Genomic DNA, 27,170 nt, shown 5'->3' on the forward strand with positions numbered 1-27,170 from the left:
ATTATGCTGATCAAAAAATGGGCTAGTCAAGGTCAATTATTAGTTGGTTGTCAAGTAGCCAGGCAAGAAATGGACAGGGTGGTCCTTGGTGTTCAGTAACACTCTCTTCACATTTGGGGATCTGTAACAGAAAGCTCTCAGGAAGATTCTAACAGCATAAGGCCAGGACCTACCTGCATCCTCTGAGAACCTACCAGCATTCCCTCCCCCTGCACATAGTTGGGACTAGGGCTGTGTTTATCATTTGAGAACCTGTTCCCCTGACCATAGCTGACCAGAATAGGGGAAGACCCTTAAAATAAAATTAAAATGTTTTAATTTAAAAATTTTAAATAAAACATATAAACATTTTATGGTTTTTAAAATAAATTTAGTAAACCTAAAAAAAAAATGAAAACGGGGGAAGACCCCTGACTCAAGTGGGTCAGTTACTCAAGAATCTAGGGATGGCACAGATACTTGGGAGTCGGTGTACTTGATGTACGAGTACATAACACATTTTGGAATGGTGAGGTGGGGAGCAGCTATCTTCTTCATGAGCAGAGAGAAAGCTCATCGGCAGAGAAAGCAGAATAAAGCAGAGAACATCAGTGTAGGAGAGAGAGAGAAAACACACTGAAAAATTGAGAAAATGACTGCCTTGGCACCTCACAGCCTTCCATTTCCATATCTCAGTCCCTCCAAGGCCATTTTTTGGACGCATAAGTTCTATCATCCTTTTTGCCTAAGCTGATCTGAGCAGACTTCCGCTATTTACAAGCAAGGAGCCCTCACTAACTGACAGTAGCCATCTGAGTAAGAGCCTCAAGGAGAGAAGTGGTTAGATTAGCAGGTATTACTGAGAAGACTCGGGAAATACTTAAATCCTATCAAGAGGCTGAAGTATTAATATATCTTTAGGACTGAAATGGATTTAGTAAAAACTGACCTGATCAACTGTTACTGTGACAGAAGAAAGAATTCTGAAAGGTACAGGAGTCTAGCACAAAATGGGTGCTTTGCAGTGTTTATTGAACGGCTAAAAGGAAACCATCAAATTGGAGCAAAATTCACAACAAAGGGAAAATACTTTTTCTACATACTTTCACCTCTCCTTCTAGTGAAGGTTTCTACAGAGCTAACGCCCACTACTGACTGTAATGGGCATTATCTTGTCCATCACCGCCAGACCCCTCCTCCCCCTGTTCACCTCACTCAACCCGTGTCTGGACAGGGTACGTGATGCACACTGGACCAATCAGAGCTGTCCCCTGGCATTTTAAAATTTCCAGCCAGAGAGAAGGAGGAAGGTGCAGCTCCATTTTGGTGGAAGATGTGAGGCTGATTTGGCAGCCAAATTCCCAGCTGAGCAGAAGCCAGTCTGCAGCAGGAAGGAAAGATGTAGATGATGCAGATGATGCAGAGAGGAGGTGACATTTGAGTGTCTGACTCCATTTGTTCCTGAGGCCAGCTGCCCCTGCTCTTCTTGCAGTTTGGTTACATAAGCCAATAAATAAAGCCATCGATTGGGACACCTGTGCTGTGGTCAAATGTGGGGCACAAGGGACCATTACACCCAATTGCCACCGAGGCAGGATTGCCTTAGAGATGGTTTTCAACCTGCTTCTGTGCACAGACTTGATTAACTCTATGCCCCCTTTATTTGAGACCCAGGGGGAGATCTTTGGAGGGTCAGTGCTCTGTGGTTTATCTTTTACCCACGTGCTCAGGCTAGAAGCTGCAGTATCATTCTGTGGGTTCTTTCAGAGCCATGGAGGTCATCAGCATGAACCTAAGGGGTAAAAATGTGTTGCTTCCTCCAGCATTCATTTTCCTCTTCCTTCTTAGTGGTAGATTTTATTCAAGGCAGCAATTCATCTATCTAAAAGGCATTTCCCATCCTCTTTTGACGATAGTTGTAACCATGTAACCGGGCCAATGAAATGCAAATAGTGTTGTGTAGTACTTCTGAGGAATCTCCTTTAAAAGAAGGAAAAGGTCTTATGCCCTGCCTTTCACCTTACTTCTTTCCGCCTGCCCTAGATCCTGGAATTATAATAGCCTTCTTGAACCATGAAACTCTAAACCAATGGTAGCTCCACTGTCATCTAGGACCTGGGTTCCTTCTATCTTGCTTCCCGGCCCTAATTAGTGCATTGTCTCATGGATGAAGATGGCTGTCAGTTGCATATAATAGACTAAGTTCACGAAAACAGTAGCAAAATAAGAAAGAAGTTTACTTGTCTCAAATTGTTTTTCTCCTTAAGAGAGAAATTAAGTTCTGTCTTATTTATGCTACTGTTATGGGATGTTGACCTTAAAAAAATAGACAGCCATATATTTCTCCAGCAAAATGGGTTCCTTCCAGAACAACAAAGAATTGTAGTTTATGACATGCAGGTCTAATGGCAAACAACACACAAGTCCAAGGCCAGAGAAACCTTTCTTTTTATGGGCTTGGGAGAAGCTGTTGTAACGAGTCCAATGGAGGAAACTGAAAGTTCAAAGTATAGTGACTTTTCATTGGCTGAACTATGGCAGTCTCCCATTGGCTGAACTGTTACTGAGCAAGGAGAAATCTTTTCTTCACCTTGCTAAAGTAGTAAAGCAGTATCACTTCCTGTCAGCAGAGATGCAAGGTACATCTCTTCCTGTTGGGGTCAGCAGTGTGTGTTGAGTGAAATGCACATGAAAGTTCTCTCTTCTACCCTATGCTATATATCATTTTAAATGAGGTTTCTGTTTATTGATTTTCACAGGGTTTTGTCTATTATATGTAACTGAACCTAATCATCCATCAAGTAACCCAGGGTGGGCACTAGAGTATATTGGAGGATTCAGTAATGGTGGGGCCAGTTCCAGGCCCGCTGTGAGTAAAGGGGACTGCCCCAGGGGAATCAGCTTCCCATCTTCAGGACCCTCCTGAACTTGTTAGGACCTTCCAACAAGCAAATGGGTAGAGAGCCTTCATCTGAGTTATTTCTGAGAGGAGGAAGGCTAAGAGGGGTGTTGTTAACCTTTGCCTCTTTATTGAGGGCAAGACTTCAGGTTCCCTAAATGTCCCCGCTTTTTTGTTTCCTTGCTTCAGGATGTCTTTCTAGAGCCTAGAGTCTAGAAAACCGCTGCCCAATAATGCGAGCCACGTAATACAATTTAAAATTTTCTAGGAGCCACATTTAAAAAAAAGTAGGTGAAATTAATTTTAATAACATAGTTTACTTAACCCAATATATACAAAATATTATCATTTTCAATGTAATCAATGTAATCGATATAAACAGAATCATTATGTGCCTCGCCTGACGACCCCAGTTGATTAAAGGGGACGTTCAGATGCGTGAAGTTCCTCAGGTGTTTCTTAAATACATGGCTTCATATACAGTGTAGGCAGTTTCACATCAGTGGTACCCACGTGCCAAGAGTTAAGGTCTTGTAAAAAGAAAACAGAAAGAGTGGGAGGCAGAATCATATGATGAGTGAGGTTATTCTTGATCACAATCACTTGGGAAACTGGCAAGTTCTCAGACTGGCAATAGAAACTGGGGTACAGGGCAAAGGCAGATGCAGAAGGGCTTTCCCTCTTTTGGCTCTCAATTTCCCAAAGAGTGGGAGGTTGCTATATGTCCCTTGGCACCTAAAGAAAGGTGAGGACCTGGAGCATGAAGGATTAAGACCAAGGGCTGGTGAAGTTGTGCCAATTCCTGTGGGTGAGCAGTCATCTTCACACGGCGCCCTGTGAAGTACCTAGTTTGTGGAGATCTTCTGGGGGCTGCCTGGGGTAGGATGCAGGGGGAGTAAAGGGGAAGCCTAGTGGGGAGAGCTCTGTGCTCCCCAAGCTCTCCCTCAGCCTGAGCAGGGTGTGATTTATCTATTTATACATTAAGGTTTTGCATACTATTTTATTTTCAAATGGCTCTATAATCTAAAAACAAAACAAAACAAAATGACTGAAAATTGCTGAGATAGATGAAAACAACTGATGCTCAGAGAGGGTAGGTGATTTTCCTAAGATCACACAGCTAATTAGTGGTAAAGCCAGGATTGACATGACTAGGTCTGTCTCCTAAAGCTAAGCTCCTTTTTTATAAGAGAACTAGGTAATTTCCTTGGGTCCTGCAAACATGAGTGCTGCCTAGAGAGCCATGAGACCAAGGAGCTCATGTATCTCATGGAAGGATGAGTCTTTATCATGTATTAATAGTATCTCTGCATAATGAACTCCCACTGAGAATGTAGCCTCAATGAACAGGGGAGAGGAAGTCTTAGGACTCCACAAAAGATTTCTGACATTTTTATTTATCAAGAAACAGCATTTTTTGTGTGTGTGAAAAAGAAAAATGGAGAGAAATATGGGAGAGGACTGAAGTTTGAGTCAAAATACCTTCCTGGGACTCTTCAAGCCTGTATTAGCTCCATCTTTCTATCTGTCACACAGTGGAGCTCAAGAGGACTTATGCCTGAAAGGGCTTATAGCTGCTTATGAGCATAGTCTCAGGACCACATCTAGCCATTCTCCTTCCAAACTGAACATTAAAACAAACTTTTTCAGTAAAGAAGGGAAGGAAGGAAGAAAGGGAGGGAGACAGGAAAGAGGCTGGGAAGAAAAAAGGGTGGGAAGAGGAGGAGGAAGGGAGGGAGGGAGACAAAGCCAAGCAAACCTCAGTATTCCTCCAAGCATGTTGCTACTACCTCAGGACCTTTACACTCCTCCTTCCCTCTTCTCTAGAAATCCTCGCACCTCATTCCTTTCCTTCACTGAGGTCTTTGCTGAATGCAGAGGCCTTCCTTGACAACCCTATCTAAAAGAGCACCCCACCAGTTTGACCCTACTTTTTCTTCATAGCATTCATCAGCTTCTAACATACTGTATAATTACTTTTAAAAAATGATCATGAAATTTTATTTCACAGTTTTGAGTAATACTGGCAGGTATTTTGTAGAATGTCTATATCTGCTTTTAAATATATCATTTCCCTTTCTCCACTAGCATGTAAGCTCCCAAGCTACAGAGACTTTGTTTTGTTCATTGCCATATCCTTAGGTAATAGAACAGTGCCAGGCACATAGGAATTTCTCAATAAATGTTTAATGGAAGAATGAACAAAATAAACAAATTATAGTCCAGACATACGGGGAGTTTGGAAACAAATTCTACCCAAGGCTTCTTTCAGGGTGCCCAGAGATGAGGGTGAATGCAGCTGTCGTCAGGGTGCCTGTGATTTGTCTGGGTTCACATGGCAGAGCACACTGAGTATTGGCAGGGCGAATAGAAGTTCCAAGGAATGCATTAATCATCTTGTCAGGAAACTGGAGGCCTCCAGAGAAGTGTCAGACAGAAGCAGTGCTATGACTCTTGGTCTTACCCAGCAGGGCAAACAACCATATAAGGGTAGGCAGCCACACCTATACCTGCCTTTCTCTGGAACTGAGTCTGGGTGATGGAGCACCTTGGTATCAGACTGGTATTATTATCGGTTGTGGGCATTGATTTCTAGGTCAGTGTGGGGTTATCTGGCTGTGGATTTCTTCAGGTGGCATTTGGAGTCTGTGGGTCCTCTGGCTTCCTGGGAAAGCATTGATTGACATGGTAGCTCTTTCTCTGGCAAAGGAGAGGTTGAAATTGAAATGCAGAAGTAATAGAACTAAATGCATCTGCCATGCCTCACCCTTAAGAGACCCAAGGGGGTTCAGGCTTTGGTAATTCAATTGTATGTCATGGAGTATTAGGTCCCCTTAGGTTGACCTTTAGGCCTGGATGATAGGCTTTACTACAGGTGCCATTTTTTTTTTCTTTTTAATAACCATATAGCATTTCCCCTCTCTTCCAGCAGTGTCAAAATACAGGATTTTAGGGCCTTAGTGTTTCCAGATTCTGAGACAAAGTAGCACCACCACAAGATTGAAGGCATCTGTCTTTAGCACAAGTCTTGCATGAAGATAGACACAGGAAGAAAGACGACCTTAAACTTCCGAAAATGAAGGTTGCAACCAGTCCAGCTGAATAGAAAGCTTTTTTTTTTTTTTTTTTTTTTTTCAGGAGGTCAATCAAGGGGAACTTATGGGAAAGGGAGAAATCAGACCAGAGGAATAGTCTGTAAAATCCAGGAACTGTTTGGGTCTTTGATGGCTTGAGGAGTTTCCAATCTAGAACCACGGTCGCCTTTGCTAGAATCAGCATGCCCCGGCTGAAACTGTACCCTGGATAGCCACCTTAGGCCGTGACAACACAGTGTCTCTGTTAATGGAGAGGTGATTGTATTAGTTGTGGAGAGAGGGGATTTCTAAGTTCCTGTTCAAAAACAAATCCCAAAATCCAGTGGCTCAAAGAACCAAGAAGCTGATTTCTCCCTTGCATCTCAATATCTGAGATGACTGTGGAGGTCAGCAGGTAACTCTGCTTCTTGAAGTCATGCAAGGGCTAGGTGCCTTCCTCTTGTAGTTCCTTCATCCCCTCGGTTTATCTTATCTCCCTGGTTGAAGCTGGGCCATTTGCCTTGTCCAGATTTCAGCAGCAGGGAGGGGGGAAGAGACCCTGCGTCAGCCCACATTTAGCACTTTGAGACCAAGTTCAAGGAATATAGATTCAACTATGAGCCTCTTTAGGATAAAAAAAAGTGAAAATTCATCTTTGCATCCCCAAATCCCTAGAACCTGGTACAGTGACTTCATATGAAGGGTGCCCAATAAATACATGTTGAAGTTTGTGTTAGTTAAGGTTCTTTTAGTTGCAAGAAAATATTATTGGGAGTTTAGTGGAAGCTTCTCTGGAATTGAAAAAAAAGGAGCAAAACAATCAAGTCTTGGAAGGAACAGGAACTAGCATAGCTACAGGGGCCTCAGCAGCTAGAGGTCATGGATACTATCTCTAGGGAAATACTCTGAATTCAGCTCCCTAAACCTACAGGCTCAATACTGATTCATTGAATGCTCCAGATTTACAGGCAGGAGAATGTGGCTGTTCCAGGCTGGGCCAAAGGTCAACCTCCAATACTCAGCCCCAGCCAGTAGCAGGAAGGAGAAACAGACAGGACCCCTGGGTGCCACCCCAGTGTATTGGACTTGTTTCCAGAGAAGGGAAAATTGTCACATGAATTATTATCCAAATGCCTGACCATACCCTCATTCAGGAAGCCTTACAAACTGTAGTTTGTTAGGTCCTGGAGCCCAGAAGAGGAGATAGAGCAGCCAGAGTACGTATGATATGCTATTCAAAAGTAGCTGAGTCTTGAAGGTGATTTTGCAATTAAGTACAGCTTGGAATACACACTAAGCAGTGGTAATCTTGGCAGCGTCCCAGCGTGCTTTCCCACTTTCCCGGGAGGCTTTGGGAGGCAGCCTGAGAGTGTGAAGAATCCCCACTATAAGTGTAGGATCTCTGTCCTTCTGGAGGCCTTGTATCTTCTGCCTTCTCCTGGCTGTGTTTGGAACCAGTGATAGATGGAGGCTCAGTCCAGTATCTGTGTCACCACGAGGACCACAACTTGGCTTCCTGCCCTTCCCTAAACCAGAAGCATGGGCCCCCAGCTCTGCCAACTTGTTTTGCCTCTGTGTCTCATTCCAGAGGGGTTGACCACTCCTTCCTGGAAGTGGTTGCAAAGAACATTATTCCAGAGCAAGCGCCATACCAAGAGCCAGAACTCACCTGCTCCAAACTTCCCAAAGATGCCACAGTGCTCTCTCTGACTGTACTCTTGACATAGGTATCTTATATTCTGCAGTGAATGACCACTTATGATCCTATTGCACGTCAGAGTTAGGAAGGGAGGATGGTTGTAACTATGCTGTCTCCCTATTCGGGTTTAAGATGAGGAAGACTGCTCAGTCAGCGTCCATCACACAGCTGGAAAGGTTAAGAAATGATGTATTTCCATTAGGAATTTGCACAGCTTGACTGGCTGCCTTAGAAGGAATCAGATGCAATTATAGCAACTAGCCAGCCTAGATTGGCCAGTCTGAGAAAGGGCTTCCCAAACTAACCTGAACTAACGACAGGAAAGTGTTCTGCCTACTCATGAGCTCCATTCATTCCTTTGTGTGGCCCTGGATCTGTGGCTCTGCTTAATGACATCCATGTGTGACACTGGCTACACCCAATTTGAGTTGCCCATGAAGGTGGCACAAGGGTTTGGGAGGCATGTTGATTATTCATTGCTGTGTAACAAATGACCCCAAAACTTAGTGACATAAAACAACAGTTATTATCTCAGTTTCTGTGGTCAGGAATCTGGGCATAGCTTAGCTCGCTGTCTCTGGTTCAGGATCTCTCACATGGCTACAGTCAATTTGCTGGCTGAGGCTGCAGTCAGCATAAGGCTCGATTCTCTCAGAGTAAGCAAATGAGAGAGAGAGAGAGAGAGAGAGAGAGAGAGAGAGAGAGAGAGAAAGAGAGAAAGAGAGAAAGAGGGAAAGAGGGAAAGAGGGAGAGAGAGAGAGAGAGAGAGAGAGAGAGAGAGAGAGAGAAAATACACCCAGGATGGAAGTTAGTCTTTTTGTAACCTAATCTTAGAAATGATACCTGTCATGCAGGGAGGCCTGCGGGGTCTCTGCTCCCGCTCCCCATACAAGAACGCAGGATATGGTGAGGCCAAAAAGGAACACCCACGGAGCCATAGGTAGGGGAGTCATACCACTATATTCTCTCTGGCGGCACTATACTCTCACTGGAGGCTGGATCCACACTGTCCGCAAACCGCCATCCACGCTTGCCAGCCCAGCCGCCATCTTCTTGCTAGCCCCCATTCTCTCTCTCTTTGCTAGCACAGCCACAGCAGTTATATTAGTGGCCAATGGCTCACTGGTTACAGCTGATGGCCAACTAGCCACAGCTGATGGCCATGCAATCACAGTTGATAGCCATTTACTACCTGAGCCAGCACCTGTCTATGTGAGGCTGACAGCCTGGAAACTACTTTCTGGGGCTCTGCCCCCACAATACCCCATCACTTTTGCTGTATTTTTTTCATTAGACATGAGTCATTAAGTTCAGTCTACACTCAACAGGAGGGGATTACCCAAGAAATCATCTTACAGGCTGCCTACCACAGGAAGTCCTGCAGATGGGATGCCAACAGGGGAATGTCACTTGTTTGTCAGTAGGAAATGCCAGGACAGAGAAATGTGAGATATTTATGAAAGTCAAGGACAAAAGGCAAATCTAAAGGGCTGGGATGTCAGAGTGGAGAGGTCAGGCAGAAGAGGAACCAAAGAATGAATGAGAGCCAACAATAGAGTGGCCTGAGACAGGAAAAGGTACACATGCTTTGATGGGGCACTGAGGAACCAATTCGGGAAGCTTGCTCCTAACACACAGCTGTTCTCTAATGCTTATGGGACAGCATTGTGAGGCATAAAGCTGGGCAGAAGTAATGCAGGTGGGTAGTGGTACAGTTAAACAAGACCAGAAAGAAAGACGGTCATTGATTTGCTTTGGAACAAGTTCATTTTGTGGTGTTTGTGGAACATCCAGGTGGAAATGTCCTCTGGGCAACTGAAAAAGGATGGAAGCTTTAGAGTGGGCAGCATGTACAGGCTTGGGAGCATAAACACTTAGAATGGGGGCGGGGGCAGGGGCAGGCGCAGGGACCATTCCTGTCGATTGCAGAACAGTCAGATCCTCAGGCAACTACTACTAAACGTGTTTCTAACACTTACCTTTCCTCTTTGAGACCTGTCATGAACCTGATCTGTGTCTACCTTTTTCTTGAAATCAAATGCATTTTGAAAATAATAAAACTTTATTTTTAGAACAGTTTTCAATTTACAGGAAAATTGAGAAAGTAGTACAGAGAGTTTCCATATGCCTCACACTGTTTCCCCATTATTAACAACTTACATTAGGGTGGTACATTTGTTACAATTAATGAACCAATACTGATACCTTGTCACTGACTAAACTTCATAGTTTATTCAGATTTCTTTAGTTTGTTTTTTTAACTTTTTCTGTCCCTGGCCACCCATCCAGGATACATTAACATTTAGCTGTCATGTCTCCTTCAGTTTCTTTTGGTTGGGACAGTTTCTTGTTTTCTGTGACCTTGATAGTTTAGAGGAGTATTGGTTAGGTATTTCTGAGAATAACCCTCTATTGGGAATTGTCTGATGTTTTTCTCGTGATTAGACTGGTGTTATGGGTTTGGGGGAGGAAAACAGAGGTAAACTGCCATTCTCATCACCATTAATACATCATTGGTGATGTTGACCTTGATCATCTGGCTGAGGTAATTTGCCAGTTTCCTCCCCTATAGAGTAACTCTTCTCTCCCCGCCCCCACCTTTCTATACTGCACTGTTTGGGAGGAAGTAACTATAAGCAACCTACACTCAGGCATGGGGAGTTACGTTCCACTTCCTTGAGGATGGAGCACTACCACAAATTATTTAGAATTATTCTGCATGGGAGATTTGTTTTTTCCTCCCCATTTATTTATTTAATCATTTATTTATATTAATATGCACTCATGGGTATGTATTTTATACTTTGGTTTCTAATCCAACACGACTTAATTGTTTTGCTCAATTTATTTCAGCTTTAGCCATTGGAAACTCTTTCAGTTGGCTTCTCTGTTCCTTTGACATACTGCCATCATTGTGGTGGTCCTGTTTTATTAGCACTTCCTTACTTTCTGGCAATAAAAGAGACTCCAGGCTCATCGTGTATATTTCCTGCCCTAGTCTTAGCATCAGCAATTTTTCTAAGGAGCCCTGGTTCCTTTCATTGGAGAATGATATTAGAAACCAAAATCTGACCACTGGGTGTGCTCAAATATATTTTCATCCTCTGCTATGTCCTAACCTAAGGTAAAGTGTGCTATACTTTTGCATCGGCCTACTTTTGTTTCCATGTTGGCTTCCTAATTTCTTTGCATACTTTGATGGTCATTCTTTCTTCTGCTTTCTATATTTAATGCTGCTTAAATGGGCTTTGGCTGGACTGACGTCCATGGGTTGTCACCACTAGATTCCTCATCACATTTACTGTTTCATCTTTAGACTTGAGCTCCTACAGCCATTTCTTTCCTTCCAAATACAAGAGTACTGCCATTTTATAAAATAAAACTATGACATTTGCCTTGAGTTTCTGAGCTTGTAAAAATGAGAATTCTATTGCTAGGGAAGGAAAGATGGAATCACCAGAATACCTAAGGAGCTGGAGTAAGTTGGAAACCTAAAGCCGAAACGGCTTGAATGTCATAAAAATATGTCCATTTTCTGTGCTTAATAAAAAGCCTGGGTCAAAGGAAAAGGGAGTAGTATTTATGGTGTTTTTAAAATAATTTATATCTGCTGTTGTCACCCTGAAACCCAAGTATGGCCAACAATCTCTTTCCCTTCAGTTTAACAAACACAGACTGAGCTTTTATAGAAAAACCTTTTAAATAAAACACATACAAACACACAAAATAGTATAGATTATTCCAAACAGCATAGACAAAGTGAGGTAACAGAACACAGTTTTCTTGTCTTAAGATAACCACGATTTGCACAGTTTTCATTACAACAGACCTGGGATTATTCAAGGTCTCATTTCCATCCCTCAATCTGAGGTGGGGGTGGGCAGCATTGCTGGGTCTGATGGGAATCTGAGATCCTTCCAGGACCTTCCTGGGCATGAGACCTCATTTGCCCCTCAGACCAGCATGGGATGCCTGGCCACCCTGGTGGCTTTCTGGCCCTTTCAAGTTCTCCTCAATTTCCAATTTACTGACTCCACACTCATTGTCTGGGCTTCAAGTCAGCTGCATCTAATTTTCCAAATGTCCCTCCTGGTGTTCCTTTTTCTCTGTCCTGGAAGTTCTACCTTTTTCTCTGTTCTATATGACTCTCCAAAGAATACTTCTGAAGGCCCTGATAAACCTGGTTATACTCTTCCATGGAGCTGGATCTCTTGCTAGCTTTAGGTGTAGTATCACCAATGAATGCCAGCTGGCTTCTGGAGGCCACTGCCTTCTTCACTTGGAGTCCACCCCTTCCCCAGGGTGGAGTCACTGCTCTTTCCTTCCCACATTTTCTAGTGACCCTCTCAGGAAGGTTCTTTTTTCTTTGTTCACCCCTGTAATGTTCAGTTCTAACGGTATTTGTTAAACCAAGAAGACTGACCTCAAATTCAATGATGGCAAAATCCTTTCTCAGTCAAATTCTGAACAGGGACCAGTTATTCCAAGTAGTTCTCATTTGATCCCTTACAGTCCCTCTGACCCCAATTGGTTTTTGCAGTATAAATCACTACAACTTAACATCCAAAAAATACCTTAAACAACTAACAAGGTGATTGCTAAGGCAGAGATGAAATGGGGTGCCCACTGAAGGGATAACGAACACCAACCTCTCCTATGTGCCTGTTCGATTATTTGCCGTGTTTCCCGGCCAGTAAGACCTAGCTGGACAATCAGCCCTAATACGTCTTTTGGAGCAAAAATTTTGGAGCATTAGGGCTGATTGTCCGGCTAGGTCTTATTTTCCGGGAAGGATGGCACCAAGTTAGGAAAGCAGAGTGAACATTCTTCTAGGGAATCCCATAGTGATGGAATCAGATGAATGGGTACTATTACTTGTATATCTTGCATTTTCATAGTCTGAGAGAATTGATTGATTGAGTGGCACCATTAAAATTGGAGTTTCTTTAAGGGTCCTATAAGTAAGGGGATGTGTCAGCAATGTTTAATCTATATAGAATATAAATATCACTCTTGAGGTGGTGACTAGGGTTAAATCACAATGAATTATAAATTGCAAGCCCTGACTACTGCTGATTCAATGGAATTCATATTCACAATTTTCCCTTTCTGTATTTGTCGCTATTGAGATAGACCACTGGTAAAGTCATTGAGTGTCTGCTCTAAGTTAAATACACACTGTATCTAGAGGAGAGAATGCTTTGGCATCATCCAAGGAAACTTGGTAGGCCTATTTTCTTCTTTCTTTGGAGATTTACACTGACATATGCTCTAATTATTCTTGCAGTTTCATCCATCACATTAGAAGCTAGTGAAAGGCTATAAAAAGCTTCTCAGTGTCCTTTGCTATAAGATTTTTATTTGTGATTACTTTCCTCTGGAAAGAAAAAATCCTACTTGGAAGACTTAATGTACTAGTAAATGTGAAGCAGAAGGCAAGGTCTCTTGCAGGCATAGGAAGGGCCTACCTGGGGATAGGATCTGATGTTTCTGGGCCATACCACCACATAGATATACAGCGGGCACTCATTTCAGCATTTTCTGCTGAGCTATTGGCTCTGTTCTCTGTCGCAGGCCTGAGACAGACTTATACCAACCTAACCGTCTCTGCTCCAAACCTCCTTAAAGACTGCAAATCTTCCAGATTGCTGTAGCTCTCAGTTTTCCACTAAGAACATATTCTTTGCTAACCTGTAACAACGTATGTCTCAGGAAAAACTGAGGCAAAATGCCTGGGGTTTTTGCCATAGAAAGGTAATGAGATCACACACACCAGAATTGGATTATTTGATCTCTAGTTAAGAACTGGAGAAAAATAGTCTGTATTTTAAATCCTGTACCTTGGAGAAAAATGCAATTGCTGTTGAAGAGTACATCAATTATTAAGTGCAGAGCCAGTGCTATTTTGGTTGTATCTACAATAAGATCATTTCCAGGAATACCATAAGCTTCTCTTCAGTCAACCCCAGCCCCAATCTTTCCTCAGACAGAAATAACAGCACTGGGTATGGGAATGGGTTAGGGCTGGGGTTGTGGGGCAGGGAAATAGATTGTTACAGGGACAGAAGGATAAGAACAGCAGGTGTTTTTGAAAATGGACTCCTAAAGTAGTGAATTTTGGTTCATTAATGTTGACAAAAGCAGCTGTCCTCTTTGCAGAATGGAATAGAACACAGTGGGGAACTTGAATTTATTTTGAGAATGTCTTTGATTTTTATGAGTAGAAGCATCTCTCAGGCTGTTTGAATATGCCCTGTGATGTGATAAGAGGCAGAGTCGGGGAATCCCACTCTCTCTGCTTGGCTCTCCCCCTTCCTGTTCTGGGCTGAAGGCCTGCTTTGCTGGAAAGCTTCTCCTCTTGATCTTGAGCACCCAGTCAAGTAGTTGGGTCTCTGAGATGTCAATCTACCGTCAGGGCAACAGCCTTTTACATTTCTTTGTATATTTCCTATAGTTCCTGAGCCAAGACACACAGAACCTCCTGAATCCACATCCAAACCTTCTGGACAGTTTTTTTTTTTTTTTTTTTTTGGAAACAATTTTACAGTGTTCAGTTCAATGGCAGACAGTTCTTTCCTTGTAGCCCCTGGTCTGTTTCCATATTATCTCCTTCCTCCAGGGACAGGAAGGAAAGGATGATGGGACCCAGACATGACTGAAGCTGATTCCATGAACTTTTCTAACTAAAACACTTGCCAGATAAGGAATATAGGGGTACTCACTGATTTAGGATTGGGGCCCACTATATGAGTAGGCTTCTGCAGTGCTCTTAAATGCCAGGAAGCTGGCATACACTGTAGGTACAGAGGGAAAGCAGTGCCAAGATCTTCTCTGCCAGTATGACAACCATTTAACAAAATTAAAGTTGTTTTTCAGACAGAGCCTGGATTTCCCAAGTTGGTGAATTCCAGATTCACTATATGTATACACTAATACTGCCAGTTCAGCACTCAGAGAACATTATTTTAATCAATAGTAATAGTCACTCAGTCCTTCAACAAAGTTATCGGAGCCTGGCACTGTTCAAGGAGCTGGGAACACTGCTGTGAACTAGACCCAGGGTCCCTGTTCTCGTATGGGACGAGCAGAGGCTGGTAGGGGGGACAGACGATAAACAAGAAACAGGTGGATGAACAAGATGATTATTTTATAGTAATAAGGGAATACAAAAATAAGTTGACATGCAAGAATGGATGGTTGGGGAAGGCTTCTCTGAGGAAGTGACATTGGACATGAGACTTGACTGACAAGAAGTCAGCTACGTGATGCTCTGGGGTCAGAGTGTTCTAGGCAGAGGGATCAGCAGGTGCATAGTCCCAGATGTAACTGAGCAGAGAAGGAGGCCAAGTTCCCTATGTCCAGCATGCTGATGTGCTGCAGTGTTTGGGTCCCCTTGCTCGCCGTCTACCATAGCACCAAGGGCGAGGTCATGGGCCACGGACATCTCTATTTTGGCTTCAAGAGCTGGATTACTAGGCTGCGTCTTTGCCCCATAGTGCTACATTACTCTGATAAGACCCAACAAGAACTCTTCAAAAGTTTTAAGGAATAAAATAGGTTCCAGGAGTAACAAGCATTCAGGTTTCATCTCACAAGGTTTTATCTTCCGAGGACCCAGCAAGGATGGGCCCGAGGAAAAGGAGAGGAGAAAATTTGGTAGGAGGATAGATGCTGAGATTTTCTTCCTTTTTTTTTCAAACTATTTTTTTTCAAAACTGAAAACATAATTCTTGCACTCAGTTAAAAAAAAAGGCCAAAAGGTTTACAATAACCAATAACAAGTAGGTCTCATATCTACCCCAACCTTCCCAGTCCCTCAGCGAAGAAACAATCACGCGTAACTATATTGTACATATCCTTTCAGAAATCTTATTGTATATCTATATTTATATCTATACATCTTTACTATAAAGAAGGAATAATTTAGGCCATAGCTCAGGACCTAGGCTTTTTTGTTTAGCAGTCTGGCTTAGCAGTGGTTATCCATGAGCCTATCTGAACAACAGTATTAGGTTCATGGATATGCTATTATTTAAATAACCAGTCTCCTAATTATGGACATTTAGGTTGTTTCTAGACTTTTGCTATTGAAAACAATGCAAAGATCCTTAAATGTACTTCTTTGTGAAATATGCAACAATATCTGTAAGATAAATTCCTGGTGCTAAAATTGCTGGACCACTAAGTGTGTGCGTATTGAATTTTAATAGTCATGGTCAAATGTACGCTGAGCTTTTTTACACTTTGGAGAAATTGAAGGGGCTCTTCATTATAGATACTGTGAAAGAGTGCATTTTGGTCCAATCTGGAGGAATAACTGTCAACATTCAAAAATAAGCTTAACTGAAGTTCAAGTTTTAAAATTTTTATTTTTACTCTTTTATTATGGACTATTTCAAATAAATAAAAAAGGAGAGAGATTAATGTAATGAACCCTCATTACCCAGCTTCAACAATTACCAACTCAGGGCCAATTTTGTTTCATCTATGTCCTCATCCACTTGCTCCTGCCTTTGATTATTTTGAAACAAGTATCAGACATTATATCATCTCCTCAAATATTTCAGGATATGAAAGTGGCTTTTTGAAGATTAGTTATCTTGTAGAATGACCCACATTCAAGATTTGTCAGACTGCTTCCTCTGGTATTACCTAACTTGTTCCTCCCTCCCCAGGGGCGTTTAATGCTGGGTAGAGTGGAGAGTTGGCAGTGAACCAGAAGGGAAGCAAAAGAACCTACATGGATTTTGTATTTCAGAATTAGGTCCAGCACTTAGTAGGTGGCTGTGGGACCTTGAGGAAGTCTTAACTTCTTGAAGCTTCGTTTCCTCATCTGGAAAATGAGGGTGATAGTAAGAGCACTTTTGTGGAAAGCTGAGCTCGTGTACACATAAAAGGGGCTGTTTGTCACGGTAAGGAGCAAGGGACATGTAGTGGTGGTGGGAAGGGCCGTCCCAATCCAACAGAGCAGCAGGACAGGAGTGAGGTTTGGGTGAAGATGACAGAGAAGAATGGCCATTCTGTAATGGCATCAAAAATATTTTTGCTATTAATGATGAGGCCACCCCAAAACATGGCATTTTGGCATGAGGATTATTTTGAGCTGAAATCATTTAAAAAACTTCATCAGGTACAAGAAGGGTGCTCTGGTCCACCCCCCTTTCTTTCCTAAGAGCAGGAAGTAAAACCATCATATGGAAGATGTCCTCCCGATATCAAGAGGAAAGTACCATTCTTATCATCAAGGAGAGCAAGTTGAGGCCGAGAATTCTGTACAACCACATCTTGTTACGATATTTCTTATCTTCCTTTAGCTTCCCCATATATTTTACTTTTCTACAATTGCCTCGCTTTGTTCAAGGTAGTATAAAGGCTTTGGGTTTTGCCACTTCTTTGGGTCTTCCTTACGAGGGCTCCCATGTAATGTAAAACTTATATTAAGTAAATTTGCATGCTTTTCTCCTGCTAATATGTTTTATGTAAATCTAATTCTCAGGCCCAGTTGAAAACCCTAAAAGGGTAGAGGTAAAATTTGTCTCCCTTATAATGATTATACAGTGACCCTCTCAAAGCTGGAAATGTGAGGAAGATAATGTTCCTTTTCCTTGAGTAAGAGCACAAAGTGACCTGGAGCAGAAAAAAAGGCAAGGACATTGGTGTGGGGTGGGGTGACATGTCCCTCTGATGGCTTCTCACCTTTGAGAATAGGGTCTGTGTGGTGGGATAGTTCTGAGGGCAGTTCATTGAAAGTTACAGCTTTACCTTCTACATGGGTAATTGTGCATAGTGGGCGATGTCATTAGAGTTTTTTATTTATATAAAACTAGAGACATTGGCAGGCTATGTTTCCATTCAAAAATCTGACTTTTTAAGTCATTCACTGGTTCTGCAGATGCTGAGAAATAAACTGAGGTATAAACATAAACACTTGGAAATATGATTTAACAGCAGAGCGATAAGTATGCTGCAAGGACCAGTAGTGCCAACATCGTATTTCGATTTATAAAACTTCAGGGCAGGGTATTCAGAATCCCTGAACACATCCAGTCGTGCAATGCAAAATGATGGAGGAATCTGTGTTCAATCCAGAGAGTCAGCAGTATAAGGGTCACAACTTTTCACTGAATATTTGACATTTCAGGTTACTTATTTGCGATTGGTCACATTTTCAGATGTATCAATTCACTTGTCCAATTTTTATGTATTGGGAATCCAGGAATGACAATGAGCATGGCCTGTTTGGGTTGGTGGAACCATATAGAAAGTGAGATTTCCCAGAGTAATGCACTAAACTATAGCCCACCCTCACATCATCTCATTTAATCCTCACATCACCCCTTTGATGGAACTATCATTATCTATGGAGGAGAAAACACGGAAGCTCAAAGAGGTTAAGGAACTTGCTCTAGGTCACTTAGCAAGTAAGTTGTGCAGCCAGGATTTCAATCCAGGGAGGACCCTAATAACCAGTTTGGACTTTATTGTACAGATAATAATACTGGGAGATTGTAATTCTATAATATTGTAATTTTGTAGATGTATAGTCCTTTTTGGTTCTCCCACTGGGGAATGACTTGATGGAAATGAACAGAAAGAAGAGCTGACTGATAGCATAATACAGGATTCACACGGAGGAGGAAAGAACAGGAGTGCAGAGAGAGCCGATAGGAGGTTGTAGTAGCAATGCAGGCCCTGGAGATGGAGAGACTAGAGTTTGGAACTAGGAAACCTGGATCTAGCCTTGTCTCTACCACAATGCTGCTGGCGGAGGAACCTCAGGCAAGTTGCAGGCACATCTCTGAAGCCTCCTTACTCCTCCCTAAATAATGGATTGATAAATTGAGAGGAGAAAATCTCTTGGTTGTTTCAAACTCTAAAATTCTGCTCGATGCCTTTAAATTTTAATGCATGCTAAAAATTTATATATGAAGGCCCTAAATATCATCCAGAATCCAGAAAAGAATGTAGATGTATAATAATAAATCGTAACACAGTCTTCTTTTCCAAATACCAAGGAGTAAAATTGTTTTTAAGAATGCTTTCTAAACCAGACAAGCCAATTGTTTCTGCATCTTACTGTTTTCTTTGTTTAAGAAAATGATTTGGGTGTTGCTGCTGTAGCAGTGGTTGATGATATTAAAATCATTGGAATATCACTCTTGAAACAAATGAAATGATTTAAACTCATCTCTAAGAAATTTTCTGAAAATATACCTAGGAGGCAGAAATTGTGTTGCTATCAAATTAATTTGTTTTCTTAGCTCAAATTTAATTTAAATTGTGATATTTCTTTAACTGGTTCAATCAACAGACTTTAAAGGGATTTTAGATGGAGAACACAGGAAATAAATACAGTAATGTTGGAGCAAATAATCAACAAAATAGTTGTTCTGAGGCTTGTGATGCTTCTTGAAAGTATTTTTAACAACTCCCTGAGGAATTGACTTTTGGTGTGAAGCCAGGCTCTTCTCTTGACTCATCTGCAAACTTCTTCGTCCTCATATCCTATTACAAATCCATTTCCAAGCTCTGCTAAGCCCTTGGTCTCAGTGTTTCTCAGAATTGAACCTTTATCATTTACAAAGGCTTGGGGGTGGGGTTCTCATTCCTGGGTTGCAGAAACAGCTTTCTCCTTAGAATAACCCAAAAGGAAAAGGAATCTTCCTGAAATAAGGCTTTCATCAAACCATTTGTATTAGTAAAACCTTCTGGGATCCCATTGCTTATAGGATGAAACCTAAATTCTGCAACTGAGATCCCCATCCTTTCAGCCAAGCAAATAGATTAACTTTCTTTAGACTTTAATCCGCCACATCTGAGAGTTTTCTCCTTGGAATGCTCTGCTCTTTCTCTGTGCCAGCTCAAGACCATCATCACCTCCTTCAATCCTGTCTTGAAACTCACTTCCTTCCGGATGTTTTCCGGATTTAGTAGCTACTTAGCAAAGAAACAACTCCCTGCTTTTGAGCTTTTAATCACAGTAAGTGCTTTTAAGATAAATTTTCCAAGTCTAGAGGTAAACAACTTATAGAGTGATTTTACTTTGTGAGAGAGAGCACTCCAATTTTTAGGTGTCTGCTTTTTCCATACTAGAACTAGAGCAAAATGACTCTTTATGGTGACCTCTAGTGGGCATGGGACAATCATACAAAATTATGAAAAGTGAAGAACAAAGTAAAACCCTTCCCAGTAACCGGTTGGGTTCCTCTCAGGTCAGATGACCGCATCCCACCCTGCTCCACCCTCAATTTTTCTTCCAGTATTTGTTTTGCATTTACAATGGTTTGCTTTACGACTCACCTGTTTCGCCTTTGGCTGGCACTGCTCGGGCAGGGCTGCCGGTGTCGGGTGTCGTGTGAATTGGTGGTAGGTAGCAGTTTAAAATAATCCCTGCCAAGTGGAACCCATTGCCAGGGCATTGACCAGAGCAGAGTGCAGGGCAGTTCGCTCTGCGGAGTCTTAAGGGGCTCTTAAAGGTCTGGTGCCCGGTGCTGCAGTCGGCTTGGTGGTGGGCGGGGGAAATCAAGACTTTATGAAAAGGAGGATGAAGATGTAGGCAATGAGCAGTTCTGTACTTGCCAGTGGCAAGGCGATTCTCCTCAGACTTTCACCTCACTCTACGGGAAGCATCAAGATGGGGTCCAGCCACTCTACACGTAGGCGCCCTCTTAGGACCGCTGTCCCAGAAAGCGGGGGCTGGGGCTGATCCCCTCCGCGGGAGGATGGCACCGAGGCTGGGTGATGGGGTGTGTGGCCGCCTTCGGAGCACGCGGTACGTGATCTCCGAGCCAGGAGAGGAAGAGCAAAGTCGGCAAGAAAAGCAGTTGCTGGGGTACCTTCTCTGAGAAATCCTTTGGGCGGTCTCAGAAATCGAGCTGGGTTCTGGATAGTTTCTGGAAAAAGCTCTCCAAACGCTGTCTGTCCCCGCCCCTCAAATCCCGCACCCCAGTCTTTACCCCTCCTTACCATCTTGTTACCTCCCTTTGGGGGCTGTTAAAAGGGCCCTTAGGGGCTGTTCAAGTCTTCCCGATGGCCCGGGCGGGACGCGGGAGCAGGCACCCCGGCCGCGGGGCTTGGCTCCCATCTCTACCCAGGGGCTCCCCCTCCTCGCCTCCCCGCCCCTTGGACCCCTCCCAGCCACTGCAGGCGGGAGTGGAGGGGGAGAGCGGAAGGGGAGGACGGAGTCACGAGGCGGGGAGCCCGAGGTCCAGGGCGAGGCGCCGGGGAATCCCAGCCGGAGCAAGCCCGGGAGGTGCGGACGCGAGTGGGAAGAGGAGGGCGGCGCACGGAGGGAGGTGAGCCGAGCGGAGCCTGGAGCCGAGGAGGCCCCGCCCCTGCCTCTCTTAGCCCGCTCCTTGTCGCCTCCGAACCCGCTCACTTTGCCTGTCGCCTCTGGACGGCGGCGGGGCGGTTGCCAGAGCTGCGGCTGGAGGGAGCGCCGGGCACTGGGAGCCATCCCGCACCGGCCTCTCCTGTCGGCGCCCGTGCCCCTCAGGGGGGTCAGCGCCCCCGCCTTGAAAAGGGCACCCAGGCCTCGTTGGGGGCATCCTCCGGGCGCCAGAGGCAGCGGTGCTGATAGCTTCATTCTTAGCCAGTGGGGCGCAGAGCTGGCGCCGGAGGGGATCCCCCGGCCACCTGCAGGTACCGCGGCGCGGAGGAATCGTCTCTAGGAGTGACGCTGGGCTGCGGAGGAAGCTAGAACCGAGGGATCCCCGCGCCAGCGAAGGGCAAGAGCGGAGCCCCGAGGCAGAGCCGGCCAGACAGCCCGCGGGCCCCGACGGCGCGCTCCGGCGTCGGCCAACTCAGGCAGATCCCGCGCGGCGGCCGGGGGACGGCGGCGGCGCCCTCGGTTTACGGGGCCTCGGGGCGGCCAGCCATGACCTTCGGGCGCAGTGGGGCGGCCTCGGTGGTGCTGAACGTGGGAGGCGCCCGGTACTCGCTGTCCCGGGAGCTGCTGAAGGACTTCCCACTGCGCCGGGTGAGCCGGCTGCACGGCTGCCGCTCGGAGCGCGACGTGCTCGAGGTGTGCGACGACTACGACCGTGAGCGCAACGAGTACTTCTTCGACCGGCACTCGGAGGCCTTCGGATTCATCCTGCTCTATGTGCGCGGCCACGGCAAGCTGCGCTTCGCGCCACGGATGTGCGAGCTCTCCTTCTACAACGAGATGATCTACTGGGGCCTGGAGGGCGCACACCTCGAATACTGCTGCCAGCGGCGCCTCGACGACCGCATGTCTGACACCTACACCTTCTACTCTGCGGACGAGCTGGGCGCGCAGGGCCGCGACGAGGCGCGACCCGGCAGTCCCGAGGCGGCCCCTTCCAAGCGCTGGCTGGAGCGCATGCGGCGGACATTCGAGGAGCCCACGTCCTCCCTGGCCGCGCAGATCCTGGCTAGCGTGTCGGTCGTGTTCGTGATCGTGTCCATGGTGGTGCTGTGCGCTAGCACACTGCCTGATTGGCGCGCCGCGGCAGCCGACAACCGCAGCCTGGATGACCGGAGCAGGTACTCTGACGGCCCTGGGAGGGAACCCTCCGGGTAGGACGCACTGCTTCTTTGCCCGTCGCGTCCGTCCTGTCGCGTCTGTCCGTACCGTCCGTCGGTCCCGTCTATGTCAGCATGCCTCTGGGCGGCCGAGCCACTCTGGGTTTCGAGCCCAGCGAGGCCCCAGGAGCGGCCAGCTAAGGGGACGGGTTGGCCCTCACTCCCCACCCCTATTTCCCAGGCACAAACTAGCTCTGGTCCATACTGTAGACGCCTTTCTTGTGGGCAAGGGGAGGGGCAGATATAGACAAGCCTCCTTCCCATCGTTGTAGATTACTTTTGAGCAATTAGCAACTGGTTAATTAGATTTCTTTAAACTTTTTATTGTTAGTATTCAACAATTTAAAATTGAGCTAAGAGCCAATTTGCCAATTTGTGGTGGTGGTTGAAAAGATGAAGTCTTGTTATCGTGAATGTGGTCTGCTGCGTATACACTGCTATACAATCTATACACTTTACATAACAGGTACTTTAATGGAATTGTTATATTAGAAAGGAGATTAACTTAACGATAAACTCTAAATAATGGATGTTTGTGCCCTTTTCTCTCCTCCTTTCCTACAAAGTATGGAGTTAACAAAACACTTCTCCACCGTTTGGCACCAAAGAGTCACAGTGTGACATTCATTCATAGGGATCTTCAATATGTGGAGGAAAAAAACTGTTACTTTGGGAGAGGAGAAAAGTCAAAACTGCCCTAAATCCAGAAACAGTATTTGAGTAGTTAATATTTTTTTCACTTTACTAGGCTGAATGGAAAATATTGAAATCTTTCCTTAGATCATTCTTACCTTTTAATAGTGATAATATACTTCTGTTTTTAGTACTGGTGAGTTTATTTTGCATGTTTGGTGAGATGAATAAGCAGAGGAAAGCTGGACTTTCGAGGGAGACAGCCTGTTTGGGCACAAACATAGAATTGCATATTTTGTTTTACTTTTGGTGCTGTTTTAAGATTCCCCCTTCATTCATTTTTTTTAAATTAGGTTGTGCCTGGTAATCTTTTCCTGATAAGCATGTGCAAGTTTCTGATGGTGCTAGGTGACTTGATATTGCTGTGGATTACTTCCACATAATAGTCTTCCTTTGGAGACTAAAGATTTTAAAATAAATCTAAGTAAATGAAATTGTCTAGTACCACAGAGTCCATTACTGATATGCCATCTTGGCATGAAATCCAAAATACATGCTTTGAAAGGAAATTCATTAGGAAAGTCATTTTGTTTAGTGTATTAGGTTCTGAGTTTTCAATTTACAGATAAGAATTACTTATTTGGTACTCCAGCAATACAATGAAATTAATTTATATACCTAAATATTCAAGTGCCCTTGATTCTTTTAGAGGGGCATAGGAAAATGAGCCATGAGTGATTGGCCTTGAAGTGATTCACTAGTAATTGTAGTATGCTAAGATTAGTGTAGGTTCAAAATACTCGTACATTAGCAAAGAAAACAGGAGAATTGAGTTGCTAGTACAAATACTGCGGGGAGTTGGCTAAATCAGTATATAAGCAAAAACAATAAACCTGAATAATAATTTTTGGGGGATGGAGGGAATTTGGGGGGGGGGCAGTCTGGAGATCATTAATATAAAACATTTGGAAGGAAATGAGAGACATGAATAATAATTTTAGGGAGAGAGAGAAATAAATGAAAAGGGGAAGAGACAGATGCAAAAGAAGTGAAGGAAGAAGGTAAGAGTAATGCTTAATTTGTGTATGTGTAGTTTATGTATGTATATAGTTATTCAAGTCAGAGCTGTTTCCTAGATACACAGATATTTCAGGCAAAAGCATCTTTTTCTTGGCTTAATGGCCCAGTTTTAAGCCTCACTCTGAGGGTAGGTAGATGAGAACAGTATCTGCAGTCCCAAACAGATAAACTGAAGGATGACAATGATTGATGACAGTGATGTCCATTACAGAGGGAGCCTCCCACAGACCTCCTGGAACCAAGAGGGCCCCTAAGCTGGCACTATGAGTATAAACTCGCAGCCTCTGCTTGCATATAGTTTCTGAAATTAGTCTTTCTGAAACATCATTCTGAACATTTGACCATATTTAGCTTTTAAGATTCTTTCTGCCACGATCTGCTTTTCTTGATTTAGTCCATTGCAATTTGCAAACATCTTTTGAGTATCTGCTGTGTTCAAGGCACTGTTGGGGTTCCAACTATTGTAACTTTTATTTGTAAAGAAAAGGAGTCAAGTTGGTGATGGAGGAATCGGGCACAATTGATCAACAATTGAGTTGCGTAGTTCTGGGAAGGCCTTCAACGTGGGGGAGGATGGAAACAAGCCATCTATGGAAGCTTGCAGGGGTTGTACACTGCTCAACAGAAGGAGGGGGTATCATTCATATGAACTACCGTGTTTGCAACATATGCAACCATGTGTGCCCCATCTGGGGACAAAATAAGGAGAATTTTCCAGGTAAAAGAAACAGCCTAGGCACAGGCTTGAAATTTGTATATTATGTTTAGGGGATGTGAGTCCAGTGACAGAGTGAGAGATGGACAGAGAGCAGATATTAGTACACCTGGAATGAGTGGGAGAATTGTTTTATTTTGCAAGGAATGGTTAGCTGTTGGTGGGTTTGAGGTGAGTGGGTTATACATATAAAGTAATGTTGTGAGTTGTATATTGTGAATTGGAGGTGGGGGGATTGGAAACAAGAGGATGAGTTTGGAGATCTTTCCAGAGGGAGGAAATGAGAGTTTGGATTGCTTTGAGGTGGTGAGAATGGAGAAGTAATGACAACTTGGGGAAATGTTAGAAAGAATCAAAACAATCCAGGGCATTGGAAAGGTACAGGCTCAGGGATTGAGTAAGTAGACTTCCAGGAGCTAAGAGCACTTCTGCCACCTGCAAGCTCCGTTTTTCCAGGCTGGCCTGCTGACTTGTTCGCAAACTACCTAGATGTCCCTTAGTGTGCATTCCCTTACCTATGGAAACTGTATCATCCATCAAGCCCAACTCAGATTCTATTTCTCTTTTGAAGCCTTGCCTGATTACCCTGGTAAATGTGATTTTCTTCCTGAATTTCTTGAGGGATTGCTTACTTGTGCTACTTATTTGACATCTATAATATCCGTCCTAGCATGGTAGTTATTTTTTCATACAAACATGTCCTAGCTTCTAAATTAGATGACTTGAAAAGCCCTAGAAGGCAGCTAAATTATTATACTATTTATTATGATAGCTTTTAGAACAAAATTATTAATCTGGCAAAATAAATATCTACTGTTTATATTACATTTCAAAATATAACCTTCCAGGAATATATCTTTTCTTGCAGAGATTGAAGAGCTGTGTGGGGTAAGGCTGTGGACTTAAGGTGGTGGGACTCTTAGTTGAGGATGGGATCCTGTGCTAGAGTAAGAAAAAAGTCCATTAAATCAAGGAACAACTATTTATCACCTACTTACTGTGTAAAAGGAATAAAGATAAGAATACAATTTCTTACACCTGAAATCTATGTAACTTTACTAACAATTGTCACCCCAATAAACTTTAATTAAAAACAAAACAAAAACAAATAAGAGAATATAATTTCTTTTCATTAACTTCTGAAATTTTGGAATGGCACACAATCTGAACTTTGGAAGAAATCTTGAGAGGTTTTCCAAATCAATAATTTGAGAACATTTTGTGTGAATATAATTTAAGTTAATTTGTTTTAGGTGGGTAAACATCATGTAGATAATAGTTTAAAGGCCAAAAGCTACAAAAGCAATCCCTTCTCCATTCCCCAACCATTCAGTTTTTTTCCGTAGATGTAACCAAAGTTATAGTTTTCTGTGTCATTTCAGAGACTTTTTGTACATGTACAAGCATATATATATATATATATATATATATATATATATATATATATATATTTACAAAAAACAGTGTGATAACGCTATCCTGAGACTTGTTTTCTTAACTAACCAACATGTCATGGAGATTGTTCCATATGAGTCTGTAAGAGCTCCCAGAAATTATGGGACATCCATACAATATTCCATTGTATGGAAGCCCCGTAATTTCTGGACATTTACATTTTTCTTGTCTGTAGAATATGCTTAGTATGCATTATTTTGCTATTATGAAAGTATATCCATAGGATAAATTCCTGAAAGTTAAGTCAAAGGGCACACGTACTTTTAATTTTCATAGATAATTCCAAATTACTCTCCAAAAAGATTATAACAGTTTATACTCCCACCAGCAATGTGTGAGAGAGCATGCTGATTCATAATCTGTGAATTATTCATAAAGTGTTAATTGTACTTTTGATCTTTACCATGCTGAAAGGTAAAAAATGATATCTAGTAGCTTTAATTTATTATTGCCTTATTTTGAGGAAAATTGTGCATCTTTACATATATTTAGGAGTCATTTATCTTTCTCTTTGGTGAGCAGTTTATACCTTTTGCTCAATTTGTCAATGACTTTCAGTTTGAAGATTTAAAAATATTAAGACATTAGCCCTTTGTTTATGAAATGGATTAAAATATTTTGTACTCTAGTTTAGGACGCCGCTGAAAGAAAACCACAATTGCCTAGAACATAGTGTACTTTTAATATCTCTATATTGAGAAAAAATGCATAATGATTAAAAACTAATTGTGAATTCTGACCGTTTATCAACCGTTTTTTGGTTCTTGTGACTGCCAGGCTCTATAGATACAGAGGTACATAAGATGGTTTCTGCTCTCATGGAGCTGGTGAACTAATGGAAGTAGTAGGAGCAGGGGACAGACAATAACGTCAGCAAATACATACGAATTTCAAATAGTTCAAGAAAATCAAACGGTATAGAGTGCAGCAGGGGTGTTCCTTTGTATAGGATGTGAGAAGGTGATGTGTAAGTTGAGACCTGAATGATGAGACAGACCCAGTGTTGGAAGAGGAAGGGAAGAAGGTTCTGGACGGAGGGAATGGTTGATGCAGAGGCGCGGAGGTGGCAGAGCTTGGCTTATCTACAGA

General features: G+C 43.2%; 2 protein-coding genes across 3 annotated transcripts in view; one reads left to right on the top strand and one right to left on the bottom strand.

Annotated features, from left to right (window-relative positions):
* MTA3 (metastasis associated 1 family member 3) overlaps positions 1-20,569 on the bottom strand; it is a 178,379-nt gene extending 157,810 nt beyond the window's left edge. Inside the window, exon 1 of the mRNA XM_088796193.1 lies at positions 19,952-20,569. The gene's annotated coding sequence lies outside the window, so the exon portion shown is untranslated. The remainder of the gene's footprint in view (positions 1-19,951) is intronic.
* Positions 20,570-21,527: 958 nt separating this feature from the next.
* Positions 21,528-27,170, top strand: part of KCNG3 (potassium voltage-gated channel modifier subfamily G member 3) — a 30,077-nt gene continuing 24,434 nt past the window's right edge. Inside the window, exon 1 of one of the 2 annotated variants that reach the window (XM_019757058.3) lies at positions 21,528-22,192. In XM_019757058.3, coding sequence (XP_019612617.1) covers positions 21,528-22,192 — 665 coding nt within the window. The remainder of the gene's footprint in view (positions 22,193-27,170) is intronic. The other variant, XM_019757059.3, reaches the window with a different exon arrangement.

This window comes from Rhinolophus sinicus, chromosome 2 (assembly GCF_057876585.1).
Source record: "Rhinolophus sinicus isolate RSI-liver-muscle chromosome 2, RSI-T2T, whole genome shotgun sequence".
Taxonomy (NCBI): domain Eukaryota; kingdom Metazoa; phylum Chordata; class Mammalia; order Chiroptera; family Rhinolophidae; genus Rhinolophus; species Rhinolophus sinicus.